At 41.3% G+C, this 16,575-nt stretch overlaps 1 protein-coding gene across 1 annotated transcript; it reads left to right on the top strand.

The window, feature by feature from the left end:
- Nucleotides 1–294: 294 nt before the first annotated feature.
- Nucleotides 295–9,142, top strand: LOC111146398 (caveolae associated protein 4). The gene is made up of 2 exons (XM_022501934.1): nt 295–768; nt 8,404–9,142. Exons 1-2 carry the CDS (start codon nt 361–363, stop codon nt 9,058–9,060), a joined length of 1,065 nt encoding a protein of 354 aa, XP_022357642.1. The 5' UTR covers nt 295–360; the 3' UTR covers nt 9,061–9,142.
- Nucleotides 9,143–16,575: the final 7,433 nt, after the last annotated feature.

Consider the following 16,575-nt stretch of genomic DNA (forward strand, 5'->3'; position numbering starts at 1 on the left):
GCATTTGCTTTTTTGGTCATTTGGCTTTTAGGCTTAATATTAGTAACATGGCGACTTCTGGATCTTTTTTTTTTTTTTTTTTTTTTTTTTTTTTAAAGCTTTCCTCTTGTCTGCACACAGACTTATTTGAGTCCATTAGTCAGTCACCAAGCATGTTTGGAACAGTACCCAGTGCTCTGCAAGGGTTCATGTTGCAGAACAGTCATGTGTGGGTATTTGTAGTTATAAATACTTGACCAGTCTCCAGGGGTGGGGTTTCCAACCCTTTAAACAACCCTGTTGCCTGTTATCAAGCTAACTTTTTACTCTTAGTGCCAGAACTGATTGTGGTGGGACATCTTTCACTGAGAAATAACTAAAATGGAACATAATGGGTCTTCTTCAAATGCCGATAAAATCCACCAGAATCGCCTCTCGAGTGTCACAGAAGATGAAGACCAAGATGCTGCTCTCACCATCGTGACTGTGCTGGACAAAGTAGCCACCATCGTGGACAGTGTGCAGGCAAGCCAGAAGAGACTAGAGGAGAGACATAGGGAGATGGAAAATGCCATAAAGTCCGTCCAGATTGACCTGCTGAAGCTGTCACAGTCCCACAGCAATACAGGCTATGTCATTAACAAGTTGTTTGAGAAAACTCGAAAAGTCAGTGCTCACATTAAAGACGTGAAGGCCCGGGTGGAGAGGCAACAAGTTCACGTGAAAAAAGTTGAATCCAAGCAAGAGGAAATAATGAAGAAAAATAAATTCCGTGTGGTAATATTCCAGGTAAGCTTGGCACCTGCATTTGGCTTGATTACTGCAAAATCTTAACATCCTTGAATTGCCAACCAGTCATATGAGAAGTTTCCAGCAAACCCATCCTAACTGTTGTCTGTATTCATGGAATGGAGTTCTGTCTCAGGGAGATTCCCAGGATAAAGCCATGTCTGTGTTGACTAATGTGCTATGCTATCAGTACTTGGAGTTTCTCAACCATTTTGTGTAACAGGAACTGTGGATCATAGCTGAGGCTATTTCTTGCCTTTGAAACTTAATATTGGGAAGGCTCTTTCAGCATATTAGCCGTATCAGCACTATGCCCTTTTGGAGACTGAGAATGTTGGTTTTAGAAGAGATCTAAGAGGACTCGGGTTTAAAACACCTCTTTGTTGTATAAAAAAAAGAAACTGAGGACCTGTAGTCCCACAATGTGGTTTTCCCCTTTATTACAGAGAGCCTGAAAAGCCCTAAACAGTAAAATACAAAATTTTCGGAATATTATTTTTCTTTTGGAATTTTTACATGTGATAATATGTAGGTTACAATAATAATAAGAAAAACTCAACAGGGGCGCCTGGGTGGCTCAGTGGGTTAAACCTCTGCCTTCGGCTCAGGTCATGATCTCAGGGTCCTGGGATCGAGCCCCGCATCGGGCTCTCTGCTCAGCGGTGAGCCTGCTTCCCCCTCTCTCTGCCTGCCTCTCTGCCTACTTGTGATCTCTCTCTCTCTGTCAAATAAATAAATAAAATCTTAAAAAAAAAAAAACCTCAAATAATCAGGCCATTGTTTTTATGGTTGTTACACTTTTACAGATATTGGAGTCATATAAGTAATTGCTTCTGTTTGATTACAAAGTCTTTTGATTCCACTTATTTGATGTAGTTTAGTGTGACATTGTGCATTGTGCTATGTTAGCATATTACGCTGCATTTGGCATTCATATATTTTTTTTTTAAGATTTTATTTATTTATTTGTCAGAGAGAGAGAGCGAGCACAGGCAGACAGAGTGGCAGGCAGAGGCAGAGGGAGAAGCAGGCTCCCAACAGAACAAGGAGCCCGATGTGGGACTCGATCCCAGGACGCTGGGATCATGACCTGAGCCGAAGGCAGCTGCTTAACCATCTGAGCCACCCAGGCGTCCCTGGCATTCATATTTTTTGAAGTAGGAACACATCCATGGCAAAATGCATAGTATCTGAATATATTTTAAAACTCTTACAAATCAAAAGGAAAAAGTTGAACTCTCCTCCTGTGAAAGAAAAATGGGAAAGTCGTTACCAGACTCTTCACAAAAGACAAAATAAAAGATCAGAATTCCACTTATGTCTATTTAGGTATTTTCAGTTTTTTAAAACATATATTCAGAGTTTTAAGGGTTAAAAAAGCCAAGCACTTTCATACTCTGGTGGAAGCAGTAACTGAGTATTAACTAGTACAACATTTCCGGGGGGAAGTTTTAGTATACACACACACAAACACACAGTGTTACCACAGTGTATTTTTAAAATGGATGGATATCCCTCTGCAGAGGAAAAAACCTTCAATGAGTAAAAACAAAATAAGAACACAGTTGGATTATGTAGGCAGATACTTGTAAGACATGAGGGATATAGGCCACAAATCCCCACAGCATTGTCTACACGTTAGGTCTCCTTCATGCTCTGTTGATGATGAAGTTACATAGGGATGGCAGAGTAGTATTTGGGATCTGTGGGTTTGTTTTTTTTTAATTAACGTATAATGTATTATTTGCTTCAAGGGTACAGGTCTGTGAATCATCAGTTTTACACAATTTACAGCACTCACCATAGCACATACCCTCCCCAATGTCCATCACTCAGCCACCCCACTCCTCTTCCCCCACCCCCCAGCAACCCTCAGTTTGTTTCCTGAGATTAAGAGTCTCTTATGGTTTGTCTCCCTCTCTGGTTTCATCTTGTTTCATTTTTCCCTCCCTTCCCCTATATGGAATCAGTTTTTAAGAACCTGTTTTATTTAAGAAAAAGAAGCCAGTGCCAGTGTTAGTATATGTAGTTAGTATATGTAATGGGGATCTAGATTTGATATTAGAGAATGTAGGATCCATTCTTCAGTTCACCTCCCAAGGGCATTAGCAGGAATGGGTTATGTTGTACCCTTCACTTGCAAGGGATATGCCAGGAAACATTCTTGGTATCTAGCATTTCTCCTGAGAACGTTTGTGCAAAGAGCGGACCAGGTACCAATCAAGATCTACAAAGGCTTGAGGAAAGAAGTTTCTGAAAAGTTCAAATTGACTCTTGTCTATTGACACAATTTTTGTGTTTTTTTTTTTATAGTTAAGATTATTTTCTATATTCACCTCTTTATTCCCTGAAACTTGCTATTTTTCTCTTTGAGTTTCTGTAATTAGTTGAACAAGTAGATAGTATGAAGAAGCTATCGAGAGGCGCTAATTTAAGTCAGATCTCGTTCCTTGTAAGATACAGTGCTGTGAAAGTTCTGTGAAATTAGGTTGCTCAGAGGAAGCCGGAGTTTGTCAGTAAGCAGCCGCTTTTACAGAGCTTGTAGAGAAAGCTTGTAGAGCTTGTAGAGAAAAGATGAAGGCAAATAACAATGGATTTGATGATTCATTAGCTGTTAGAACTCTATACAGTATGCACACGGTTATACTTAGTTAAAATTAGTTCCTATACTTCATTCTCATAGTTGATATGTATAAGTGGTTATACTGAGATCACCTGTCCTACTAAAATTAACTTGAAGCTGGAGTAATTCAGCTGTAGTATACTTCCATTTCCATTTGGGTTTTTCCCCAAAAGGTTTTCCCTGGATACATCTTTTGGGGACAATCTTTATGGGCGTTTTATCTCCCACAGGAACTTTCGCCTAATCCTGGACATTGGTGCTAAAAAAATTATCTGCTTTTTTCATACAGTTATGATTTCTCTTTGAACGTCACCTTGATGACCTTCTCATGCAGGCCTCAGTCATACCATCTCTTCTAGCAATTTTGCTTACAAACCACATGCCTGTGGTTACTAAATGAGATGTTCAGCCATTCCCTAATGATGAGCCCTGGACTTCTCTATATTCAAAAGTCCCCTAGCTAGGTTACTTTGGTACTCAGTTAAAGCTACTTTACCCTAACCATAGTACTCGCTTTGTTTTACAAAAGTCATTTTACCTGGACTTTTACATAAAAGATATAAAGGGATGCGTGGGTGGCTCAGTTGATTCAGTGTCTGCCTTTGGCTCAGGTCATGATCTTGGGATCCTGGGATCAAGCCCCAGGTCGGGCTCCCTGCTCAGCAGGGAGTCTGCTTCTCGCTTCTCCCTCCCTCCCTCCTTCCCCACTTGTGCTCTCTGTCAAATAAATAAAATCTTAAAAAGAAGAGATATAATATTTGGAAATCAACTGTAACTCAACCCCATAATCTTCAATTATTATTACAGTATATTCATCATTAATTCATGGTATCTCTGACTCAGTAGGAATTGCAACAAATAGATCCATGTCACAAGTACTTTCTCTGACTACTTTTGTTTTTAAGGGTGATGTTATATAATTAGTGCAATTGAAAAGAATGGAATATGATTCCTGAGTTAAGCTATGTTTGATTCCTTCATAGCAAGATTGTGAGGGTTTTCCCCCTACCAAGCAATAATTATTTTTTGGCTCCTTCCTATTCTAATTATACTTTCTCAGGCCATACCAACCCACTTGTTGTTGCTGAAGCTACTCCCTATAGCAGGTGTCAGGAAAGGAGAGGAATAATTTTGCTGCTTCTCACTGATTCATCAGAGAGTTATGAGACGCCCACCTTTCTTTTCTTCTTTTTTAAGCTGCTAGACTCTCCAATCCTGTAGCCAAAGAATTTAATTTTAAGCAAGTATCCAAAGCAATAAGTTTCCAAGGACCTTCTTGACTGTCAGGCTGATGGGTTTTGGAATAAGCCTATTTCTTATATATTAATTTTTTTTTGATTGAGTAGATTTAATCTGGATCTCAATAGGAGCATAGTTTCTTTTAGAAATTTTAACTCATGGGTTCCCTTAAATCTCATGATCCTTAAAGTTTTGCCTGTTTAGTTTTGTAAATAATCTCTCAGTATTTGGGTTTCTTTAGCAGCTGTGTTTCTGGGCTGGTTCTCGAGGGTCCCCAGTGTCTGCCATGTTCCCAAATCAAATTCTCATCCTTATCCGTTGGTATATCTGACATAGTTGGTCCCTCCCTCTCTTCTTGAAACTTCTTTTCCTTTGCCTTCAGGGGTGCTGCTTTTTTGAATTTCCTCCTGCCTCACTGGCTGATATGTCTCCTTTTTGGTTCTTTCTCATCTCTTCCTTTTTATCTAGATGTTGGAAATCCATTTATCTGTCCAAATACCAAAATCCAGAAATTTCTTTTTTTTTTTTTTTTAAGATTTTATTTATTTATTTATCAGAGAGCGAGAGCGAGCACAGGCAGACAGAATGGCAGGCAGAGGCAGAGGGAGAAGCAGGTTCCCTGACGAGCAAGGAGCCCAATGTGGGACTCAAACCCAGTACGCTGGGATCATGACCTGAGCCGAAGGCAGCTGCTTAACCAACTGAGCCACCCGGGCGTCCCAAATCCAGAAATTTCTAAAAAAGTTTTCATAATGTACTGGGTAGCAAGACCTAGGATTGACCTGAACTCATTTGGTGACAAAACTGACCAGAAATAGCACAAGTCTGTTTATACTCTTTATTCCACCTTAGAATGAATATTCACATTCATATCACAGAATTGTTTCTTCCGAAGGTCTGACTAGGAATGTAATGTAATATGTTGTTTTCCCCAAATCTGAAATATTCTGGAAATGTACCTTGGCCCCAAGAAGTTTGGGTAACATTGAGTGTTGACCCATTCACTCAGTCTCTTAGGAGTCTCCTTCATCTTGTTTCATGATTTTTAGTTCTTGACATTAATGATTCCTAAATTTATATCTCTAGTCCAGACCTCTTTCTTGAATTCCAGGCTTGTAAGCGCAGCTGCCTACTTGAGATCTCGGATCCCAACCTTACCCTCCAGTTTCTTCCTCCTGCTTTCTTCCCCATGTCAGTTAATGGGAGATCTATCCTTCTGCTGCTCAGGCCATGTACTCGAAAATCATCCTTGATGCTGACACTCCACATCCAAATCTAGCAGTAAGTCCTGTTAGTGCCTACCTTCCCAGGAGATCCAGAATAAGGCTGCTCCCCACGGCCTCTGCCAGCGTCCTCATGCATCTCTCACCTGACTTACCTCAGTGGTCTCCAACTGCCGTCCTTGCTTCTTATCTCACCTGCTAGGGCCTGTTTTCAACAGAGTCATCCTTTCATAGCATGGGTCAAATCATGTCACTATTCTCAAAACTTTTAAGAGGGCTTCCTATCAGGCGTTGTCAGTTTAGTGAAAAGAATTTTCCTGATAAAAATGTGGAAGGGGCGCCTGGGTGGCTTAGTTCAGTGTCTGCCTTCAGCTCAGGTCATGTTCCCAGGGTCCTGGGATCGAGCCCCGCATTGGGCTCCCTGCTCCTTGGGGAGTCTGTTTCTCCTTCTTCTCCTCCCCCTGCTCATGCACGCTTTCTCTTTCTCTCTTAAATATATAAAATCCTTAAAATAAAAGGACTTCTTGTCAAACTCAGAATAAGAGCCATGGTCCTTATTATTGGATACAGAACTCTACATGAGCTGGCCTTCCCACTACCTCTCTTTCCTCCTCTTGTTGCCCCTTGATCTCTCTGCTCCCACCATACTACTGCCTTCCTTGCCATTTTGGTTTTCCTCCCAGATGTGTGTATTACCTTCCAGTCTAGGCTAGGATGTCATCTTATCAGTGAGGACTTTCTAATCATCTTACTTACCACTGTATAGTCCCCTTCCCTACTTTATTTTTCACTTAAGCATTTATCACCATCCAACAGATTACATATTTAACTTGTTTATTTCTCTCTCTACAAGAATATAAGCTCTTTTACTCTGTTTTCTTCCTAGGAGGTTCTCAGTTCCTAGAACATTGACTGGTGCATGCTAGGTGCTTAGAAACTATTGAACGAAGGTGTATGCCCTATTTGATTGAACAGCCATTTATTGAGTGTAACTACTATGTACAAGGCTCTCTGATAGATACTGGGTGTAAAACACAGGACACATTTCTGCTTTCATCAAACCTATTATTTAGTGAAGGCCTCAGTATATAAATGAGTAGAGTTCCAGTTCAATTCAAATAGTGATTAAGTGTTGTAAGTAGAGGTGTGTACATGTCATTCTGGTATAAACTGAAAAAAGAATTAGCTTCTTGAGGGGAAGTTGGGGACATTTGAATTGATTCTTGAAGATTTTGTTGACAGAGCTGAAAAGGGATGAAAGGCATTAAAAGAAGCAAAAAAAAAAAAAAAAAGGTAGTAAAAGTATACAAAGTCATGGAGAGACGAAAACACTCTGTTTGAGGAGCAGAGAGTGGTTGTATGTTGCTGGACTGGAAAGTAGGTTTAGCTCAAACTGAAGAGCCTTCTAATCATATTAAAGAGCTGAACTCTGTCCTGTGAGTATTGACGAGTTCCCAAAAGTTTTGAAGTAGAGAAAGGATGTGATCAGAGCTATGCTTTAGAAATTTTTCCCAGGAAATACTTAGGTTATGCTTTGGAGGTAGACGTATTATTGTATAAGTTCAGGCTTGAGATGACAGAGACCTGAATTAAGACATTGGTAGAGACAAGGAGGAAGGAGGAGGGGACAGGGGTTATTAAGCAGTGTTATTAACGGTGCTTGGTGACCTGTTGGATATGGGATGAGAAGGAGAGGAAATACTTGGGTTGAAATTCCTAGATTTCTATTTGGGTCATACCTAGAGGGGGGTTGGTGCTGGGAGACCCAGGAAAAGAAGCAGGTATGGAGAAGATGCTGTGTGGACCTTAATTTTTGGACATGTTAAGTTTTATAAATTTTATGTATGTATGTATGTATGTATGTAAGCTTCATGTCCGGCATGGAGCCTATGTCGGGCTTGAACTCAGGACCCTGAGCTCAAGATCTGAGCTGAGGGGCCCCTGAGTGGTTTGGTTGGTTAAGCATCTGCCTTTGGCTCAGGTCATGATCCTGGAGTCCTGGGATTGAGCCCTGCATCTGGCTGCGTGCTCAGCAGTGAGATTGCTTCTCCTTGTCCCTCTGCCCCTACCCCTGCTTGTGCTCTCTAGCTCTCTCTCTCTCTCTCTCTCTCTCTCAAATAAATAAGTAAATAAATAACATATTAAAAAAAAAAAAAAAGACCTGAGCTGAAATCAAGAGTCAGACGCTTACCTGGCCGAGGCACCCAGGGGCCCCTCGTATGTTAATGTTAAGTTTGACGTGTCTCTGTTACATCCAGGTAACATCTCTCTGTCATTTAGAATTGTGTGTCATCTTAGGAGAAGGGGAGAGGTGAAGATAAAATATTTGTGCGGGTGCTTACCATTGGTTCTGCAAGCAGAGGATTGGATCAGGTTACTCCAGCTGAGCTGGGGAGATGAAGCCACAAGAGACAAGGAGAGAGAAACCCTGAGAAAAGCCAACAGTTAAGGAGCAGGCAGAGGGTGCACAGCCTGTGGAGGAGATGGAAATGGCATGGCCAGAAGGTGAAAGAACGGATACCTAACGCGCTTTCTTTTTCTCTCGTCCAGGAGGAGATTCGGTGTCCGACATCCCTGTCTATTGTTAAAGACAGAAGCCTGACTGAGAATCAAGAGACCGACGAGGATGTCTTTGACCCTCCAATCGATCTGTCTTCAGATGAAGAATATTATGTCGAAGAAAGCAGATCTGCCAGGCTTAGAAAGTCAGGCAAGGAGCGCATTGATAATATCAAAAAGGCATTTTCCAAAGAAAACATGCAGAAGACCCGGCAGAATTTTGACAAGAAAGTGAACAGAATTAGAACTAGAATAGTGACCCCGGAGAGGAGAGAAAGGCTAAGGCAGTCGGGAGAGAGGCTGAAACAGTCAGGGGAAAGGTTTAAGAAATCCATTTCTAACGCAGCTCCCTCAAGGGAAGCTTTTAAGATGCGTAGCCTTCGGAAAGCAAAAGACGGAACTGTGGCCGAAGATGCGGAGGAGGTCAGGGAGATGGGTGTGGACATCATTGCCAGAAGCGAGTCTCTGGGCCCCATCAGTGAGCTCTACACTGATGAGCTCAGTGAAACAGACCGCGAGGAGGCCAGGGCTGTGTATCCTCCCAGAGAAGAAGGGGAGATCTCAATCCCCGAGCCTTTGAAAGTTACTTTTAAACCCCAAGTGAAAGTTGAGGACGATGAATCTCTTTTGCTAGATTTAAAGCAGTAATCATAAAGAGGAACTAAACATAAGTATACATCTCTTCAATCACAAGGTTCTAGTTTAAATAGTATAGTCATTGACGTTGATGACATAGTACAGTCATGTACATTTATTAAATAGTGTAGTCATTTACATTTGTTCATAGGAAAACATGAATGATACGGCTGGTTTCATTTCTGATGTTTAAAATCTTAAAGATAACACAAGTATTCTATACATTTCCTTATAACTTCCTTGGGAATTCCTTTTTCTTCCCTGGGCTTATACGAGTCTATCAACTTTCTCTTTTAAGTCATTCTCATGGCAGCTGTGGATTTTTAAGTTCTTTTCTCTTGCCCAGGAGGAAAGTAGTTTCTTAGCAAGGGCAGTTAGGCGTTTGGTGTCTAAAACATGTGAAGGGCAAAGTTGTAGCCATATTTGCAAGTAAACTCTCAGTTTTGGTCTAGATGGGTGTTGTGGCCAAGCTCAAAAGGGAGTAACCCGTGTGGAGATTATATCATCCACATGTTCAAATAGATTCATTAGTCAATTAGTAGTCATACCTCTTTTTGATGCTTTTGCATAAAAACTATGAAGTGCTGGACTCGAGTGTTTTGTTCTGGCATTCTAGTTTTACTTACACCACGCCACTTAGCAAGTCACCTGCTAATAAACTCATCAGTAAAATGGAGAGGGTTTGTCTCTCCAGTCTCAGAGGACTGTTGTGATGATCAAAGGAAATGTTACACATTCTGGGGGGAACAGGGAGCACCTCCAGAGAAAACAAACCCCACTTGTTCCTCAGGAACAGAATTGAAATAATTACACCTTCTGAAAAAGACTTAAGCACCAAGCATTGAGGACCTAAGTTGGATAGAAGCCAAAGTTGGTCTTCAGAAGCCTTTTCACAGAATAGGAATGAAAAATAAATGTTCGGGTGACATCTTTTTTGTCAAAAGACTAAAATCCAACCTTCAGTAGGGTCTTAAAATATTTCCTGGAAACTCCTTTTCTAATTTTCTTTTGATTTAGAGCTATGGTAGACTAGAGCAATCTTTGAACTGCATGAAGCATAAAACGATGACTGTGTGTCTTCAAGAGGACTTTCTAAAGTCTTTCCTGATGGCAGTGGGTTTTGGAAATGACCTCATGTTTCTGTTTTCCAGGGTGAACCCCTCAGGGCCTGTCTGTCTAAAACAGGGACCATAGGAATGCATCGTAGCTGGCTTGGGAGGAAGCCAGATTCCACTTAACCATTAGCTTTAGATCTAGCCAATCTGGAAGTTAATATTATGCTAAGGAGAGAAATGGTCCTACTGGTTCTGCACTTCTGGTATGTTTAAGTCTTCTTAGTTTTATAATGGGGAAGAAATGATGGAATTGTTGAATTTGAAGAGTTTAGACAGGCAGCTTTCAGATCAATTTGGGGTGCTCCTAAAGTAGTTAAAAATTATAACAAATATACACAGATACACAGAGTCAGACACACACAAATCAGCTTTCAAGTATTGGACTCGGTTCCCCAGATATTTGGGTTTGGGAGTTTGACTCAACATCATTTCCTCTTCACGCTGCATGAATACATAAAATCATGAGTTGTGCATCTCAATCATCTTTTTATATTGAACACTAAAGTGTTTACAACATTCTTTGAAAAGAACAATTTTTAAAAATGTTGTTTAGAAAGAGCTTGGATGCCTCGTCACATATTTCCTTAAAGCCATAATAAATTTGAATTTGAAAAAGTTTGATGTTGATATCCTGTTTGTAAATATTTTTACTAATAATGGATGCAAATAACATGGCATGAATTTGATATAGTAACCCTTCTCATAATAGATGTTTCTAAGTTAAGAAGAATATAAAAAGTTTACAAGCCTTTTCTTTTTTCTGGCCTTATGCAGAATAAATATCAATTGGGCTAAAATATAACTGCAAATATAACTCTCAAGGAATTTTTGTAAAGTTTGTTTCCTTACTGACCTATTATATCACCAGACTTGACGTTATGGAGTATTTCCATTGAGATACATTTGAATTTTGATGTGGAAAGCATTATAACCTGGTCAGCGTTTTATCCTGGTAGACTTTGTACAACCCCAGAAACACAGCTGAATGTTAGCGGAGTTTCACTGAAACCTTATACTGTTTCTTGGTACTAGGATTTTCCGCTCCATATTGCTTCTGTCTCTTGACATTTTCCAGTATATTTAGGGCATTTCTCAATTCCACATTCATAATTGTTTCTCTCTTCACCCCGTTTTCTTAATGTAAAGAGTGTCTATTCATTATAGGCTTTATAATCCGACATCGCCATTTCATGCAAAGAACGTTCTCGTCAACGTTCCTTAGTTCAGAAGTTTCAGACAACACAGATTTTCTGCTTTTCTTACTCTTCCGTGTTTTTGAAATCATACATGTTAGATTCTAAACACTTTATTCAATAAAAACATGAGCGGGATTTAGCTTTTTTCCTTTTATGGGGCAAAATCGTGCAACATCCATAAGACGCCAACGGCAAGGACTGTTGGTGGTGTGGCTTTGTCTCCTACGAATGGCAGGTCCGGGGGCTTTCCTCTGAGAGTTATGCTGGCCTGGTTCTGGCTCGTTCATTAAAAAACAGGCCAAGACGGGGCGCCTGGGTGGCTCAGTGGGTTAAGCCGCTGCCTTCGGCTCGGGTCATGATCTCAGGGTCCTGGGATCGAGTCCCGCATCGGGTTCTCTGCTCAGCGGGAACCTGCTTCCCTCTCTCTCTCTCTCTCTCTGCCTGCCTCTCCGTCTACTTGTGATCTCTCTCTGTCAAATAAATACATAAATAAAATCTTTAAAAAAAAAAAAAAAACAGGCCAAGAGTGAAACAGCGATAAGAGGAGCATGAAAATCTAGCTTGCTGGGAACGTGTTGGGGTGTGTGTGTGTGATCTCCTTTCAACAAGTTTTCATAAATTTAAAAATACAAACTGAAATACATTTTTTCATTTTGACTTCATTCTTTGCCTTTTATCCACATTGAAGTGTTTGGTTTAGAACAAAGCCTGAAGTTCATTGCAACTCTATCAGGTAAAGAGCATGGGTTCTATTACATAAAATATTTCACAGAAGCATTGTTAGCTCTACAATTCCATTCCAGGCCCAAATTACTGAGCCTTCCCCCCGCCCCCGAGACATGTTTTCTATAGCTTCTTTTATTGAACCCTACTAAAAAAATTATAGTTCACATTCCCAAGATAAATTGTTCTGGCATATTGGAGTCAAGACTATGAGAAATGATGCTTATGGTTTCATCTTCAATTCTATTTGAATATTGGACACCCTGTTGGGTCTGTAGTGAATGAAAAATGAAGAAGTCTTAGGGCTGAATTTTATGTATTATTCTGGTGACCCACTACCTCTGAGTTACGTGATGTGTGAGGATTTATAACTGTCCTTACCAGCTCCGAATTCTTCAGTATATTTCATAGGTAGATAGGAGACCTTCACTGTGAGTTGCTTAGGACATCCAAGGATCCCAGAGAGGTCGGAGTGGAGTGGTAGAATATACTCAGGCTTTGAATTTACTTTGCACATCTTTCTAAAACCAGCTGTGCTTGTCCAGCTCCTCCCCTCCCCCAACTGCTCTGCCTCTTGATGCCTTTGCACCTGTCATTTGTCTCCCTTTCATTCTGGGAGAGGACGTTCAAGTTCAGTGGTAATGTCAGTTTTCCTCATTTTGGCTTTCTTTGGTCACCTCCCACCCACCCCCCACCCAGGAAGGGTATGATTAATTACTCCATATATTCAATATATATAGCACCTTTATATGCTAGCTTTTATGTGAGGCACTGAGGATTCAAAGATGAATAGAACATAGTCTGTGTCTCCCCCTCCCTCCCACTTTTTCAACCCTTATCTTGGGCTTAGAGTTTTCTGCGAGACCGTCAAGCAAAAATTCAGCAACGTGACTCGTGGTGTGTGTAAGATGATGGAACTGTAAAAATGGAAGGTGCTTTGTATAGAATTCTGATCATACATCGGTCATAGCACTTACATTGTCTTCCAGTTTATTTGTTTAACTGCTTTCTAGACTATGCTTCTCAAGGGCAGGAACTGTATTTTATTCCTCTTTGGGTCACCAGCACTTGGGGGAGCCTCCCACATGCTAGCTATCATTAAATACCATGAAGGACATGGTTCCTGCATGTAAGTTCTTCCCCTGGTGGAGGAGTTAGGTAACCCAATATTGTGATAGGAGCCTCAGATTTAAGAAAGGATGATGGGGCCACAGAGGAAGAGCATCTAACAAGCGGGCTAGGGGCTACCAGGCAAAGCTAGAGAAAATGATGCTTCACTTGCCATTTGAAGACTAACGAAGAGTCAGCTAAATAACAGAATTAAAGACAAGATTTAGCTATGGAGGTTGTGTGAAGGTGTTTTGGGTTTTATGTCAAAGGCTATAGAAGAGCCATTGATGGGTTTTAAGCCATGGAGTGCCATGATTTATGTTTACAAAAGGATGCTCTTATTACCATACCAGATGCAGAGAGACCAGTTACTAGGGCCCTTGTGTTTTCCTAGGTGAGAGAGTAGTACCTGCCCTATAACATTAGCAGAAGTATGGACAGGATAAACTTGGGGTATGGGCTGTGATGGGGAGAAAATGATAACTGGAACTTGGGCAAGTGGCTATGTCATTCATTGGGATAGGACATAGGATATTCTGTCCAGGGATTTTTTAAAAAAGATTTTATTTATTTGACACACACACACACACACACACACACACACACACACAGATCACAAGTAGGCAGGGAAGCAGGCAGAGAGAGAGGGGGAAGCAAGCTCCCTACTGAGCAGAGAGCCTGATGTGGGACTCTATCCCAGGACCCTGAGACTATGCATGACCTGACCTGAAGGCAGAGGCTTAACCCTCTGGGCCACCCACACGCCCCCTGTCCAGGCATTTTAAGACCACATTCTCCTGATCCTCTTCTTACTCTCTGCTCTGATAACCTTGGTTCCTGGTCTCTTGGCGTAGCCTGATACCAAAGGGGAACCATACCTATACTCCATAAGTTTCCACACTAGAGATTTGCCTAATCTTGCCATCATGGTTCTCACCAATGTTCGAAGCAAAGCCTGATTTGAAGTGGTCCTTTCCTGGCTCTAGCAAGTGTGTTCTATCTACTCGGACTCCAGAGTCCTTGAGAAGCAGCATTGTCTTTTAGGTTTAAGCTACTGTGAGAACTTCTTCCATTTCTATCTTTGCCCAAGGCCAGATTTCTACTTGCTCATTGTATGGTCCAAAGAAAAACTCTTGACACTTAGAATGGAGGTGTTTTGTTTCTTTCTTTTTTTTTTTTTTTTCCCTCTAATATCCGTTGTTTGGCCCCTGAAGATTCCAGTTAGAGCTGTGATTGACAGTACAGTGTCAAAGCAGCTGACATTGTAGTAAAAGCTGCCATAACCTGGTACACTGACCAAGATCAATTACCTAGTTTTATGTAGTTAACTCCTATCAGCTGCCACGGTTCAATCTCATTGTGGGTACTGTGGTTGCAAATCTAATGCCCTGGTGTCTGCTGTGTTAGATCTGAGTCATGGCATCATAAATGTATTAGGGGTTTGAAGATGGGGTCTGAGGCAACCCATTTTATTTTCTCCAAAGTTCTGGCTGATAGAAGAGTTCATATGAGGATTGTCAGCAAAATGGAGACCAAGGTGTCATTATTACTGACTGGGCAAAAGTCCAGTAAATCTCTCAAAGGTAGAGCATCTGGTAAATTCTGTTGGAAAATGTGTCTTGGACCTAAGACAGGAGATTTCTCTGCCTGCCTGCTCTAAGGTGGCAGTAGGGAGAGCAGCAAGGTTTGTGGAGTGGAAGCAGAGTTCATTTTAACGGCTAGTAGCGAAGCCCACAGGCCTGCCTCACATGCTTACCCAGAGGGAGCTGCGGGGATAGAAGACCTCCCCTCAGGTGAGCAGGTAGCAAGGAGATGAGAGGCAGAGAGACCAGGACTCTAGGACTGGAAAACCCACCACACCAGAACCTAAGGTCCAATTTGAAGCCACAGCCTGGTTTCTGCTATTGAGGCCTAAAGTGCAGAGTTAAACAGCCCCACAAAGGTAGCTGCTACTCCTTGTAGGTCTAGCTTGGACATAATGAACTGAGGTGCTCATCTCTTTGGTAGGACCAAGGTGAGGGTTTCAGGCAGGTAGGCCATAGCCCAGAGGGGAGGGCTGGAGAAACAGGGTTGTTAGACAAAGTACAGATAAGTGAACTTATTTTCATAACAAAATTGGCGCAGTTGGACTTTGAGGAAGGGAGTGGGTAAAGAAGTTGGCTACCTTCTAAATTAAGCTATTTCCTGAACGATTCTTAGGCTCTCATTTCAAGAACAATTTTCTCCTGATCAGTCTGTGACTACCATTACCTTTGTAAGAGCAGGAACTCTCTGTCCTCAAACATTATTGGGTTTCTCAACCTTCCCGATATTGTTCACTTAAAAAGAAGAGAAACAATAGATACTGTTCTAAGTTTAAATTTCGAACTAGAAGGAGCACCACAGTCTGGGGGGTTCAGTTCACTTTCTAGCTGTGAGTCCATTCAGGTAGTATTCCTGATTGAAGTTTGCCTACATTGTACTGTTGTAAAGCAGCCAAGTTCTCCTTGAAATCTCAGGGGCTAATATTCATAACTTACTAGGGCCTCATGAGGCCTTTTATCTAAAAAAGCTTTAAATTCTCAACAAACTGGTTATGTCGATACGTTGTTTTAAGATAAAATAAATCCATCGAAATGAGTTTGTTATTTTTTAAAAAAGATTTTATTTATTTAATTTGACAGAGATCACAAGTAGGCAGAGAGACAGGCAGAGAGAGAGGGGAAAGCAGTCTCCCCGCTGAGCAGAGAGCCCAATGCGGGGCTCGATCCCAGGACCCTGAGATCAGGACCTGAGCCGAATGCAGAGGCTTAACCCACTAAGCCACCCAGGTGCCTCTGAGTTTGTCATTTTAATTGTATTAGCACCTTTCAAGTGGCCCCATTTATTTGGAATATTTCCATAAGGAAAATAAATTAACAGGATCATGCGTAGGATGTACTTGGCTGTAGTTCAAAGCAATGGAGAAGATTTCAGAGGGAAACATTCCTGTACTTGTCAACTGTAAAGAAACAGGACAAAACTGTCTTCCACAGGGGGAGGAAATATCCAAATAGGCCACAGGTCCACAGGACAGTGCACCAAAATGTTCTCTACTTGAAACTCCTACATATTTCTCACATTTAACAGCAACAGCATTACCAGCAAACCTGTGTTGGAGAGTAAAATCACTCAAGATTTATTTAAATGCATTTCTTAAAAAATTGTCATCTTCCAGTAATAATCAGCTTATGCATCTCCCTCCTATTTTTCCTCCAGAATGACTGCATCTGTGAGGGTAGAGGGGCTGGAAAGAGGCCAGATAATTGGTTTGGGTCCAGAGGAGCCTGAATTTACTCCTAGTGTTTGATGCAACCCAGACTATATGCATATGGTGGATTATTTTTCTTTACTACCACTCCCCC

Source organism: Enhydra lutris, unplaced genomic scaffold (genome assembly GCF_002288905.1).
Source record: "Enhydra lutris kenyoni isolate GAN:26980312 unplaced genomic scaffold, ASM228890v2 scaffoldscaffold13, whole genome shotgun sequence".
Classification (NCBI taxonomy): Eukaryota; Metazoa; Chordata; class Mammalia; order Carnivora; family Mustelidae; genus Enhydra; species Enhydra lutris.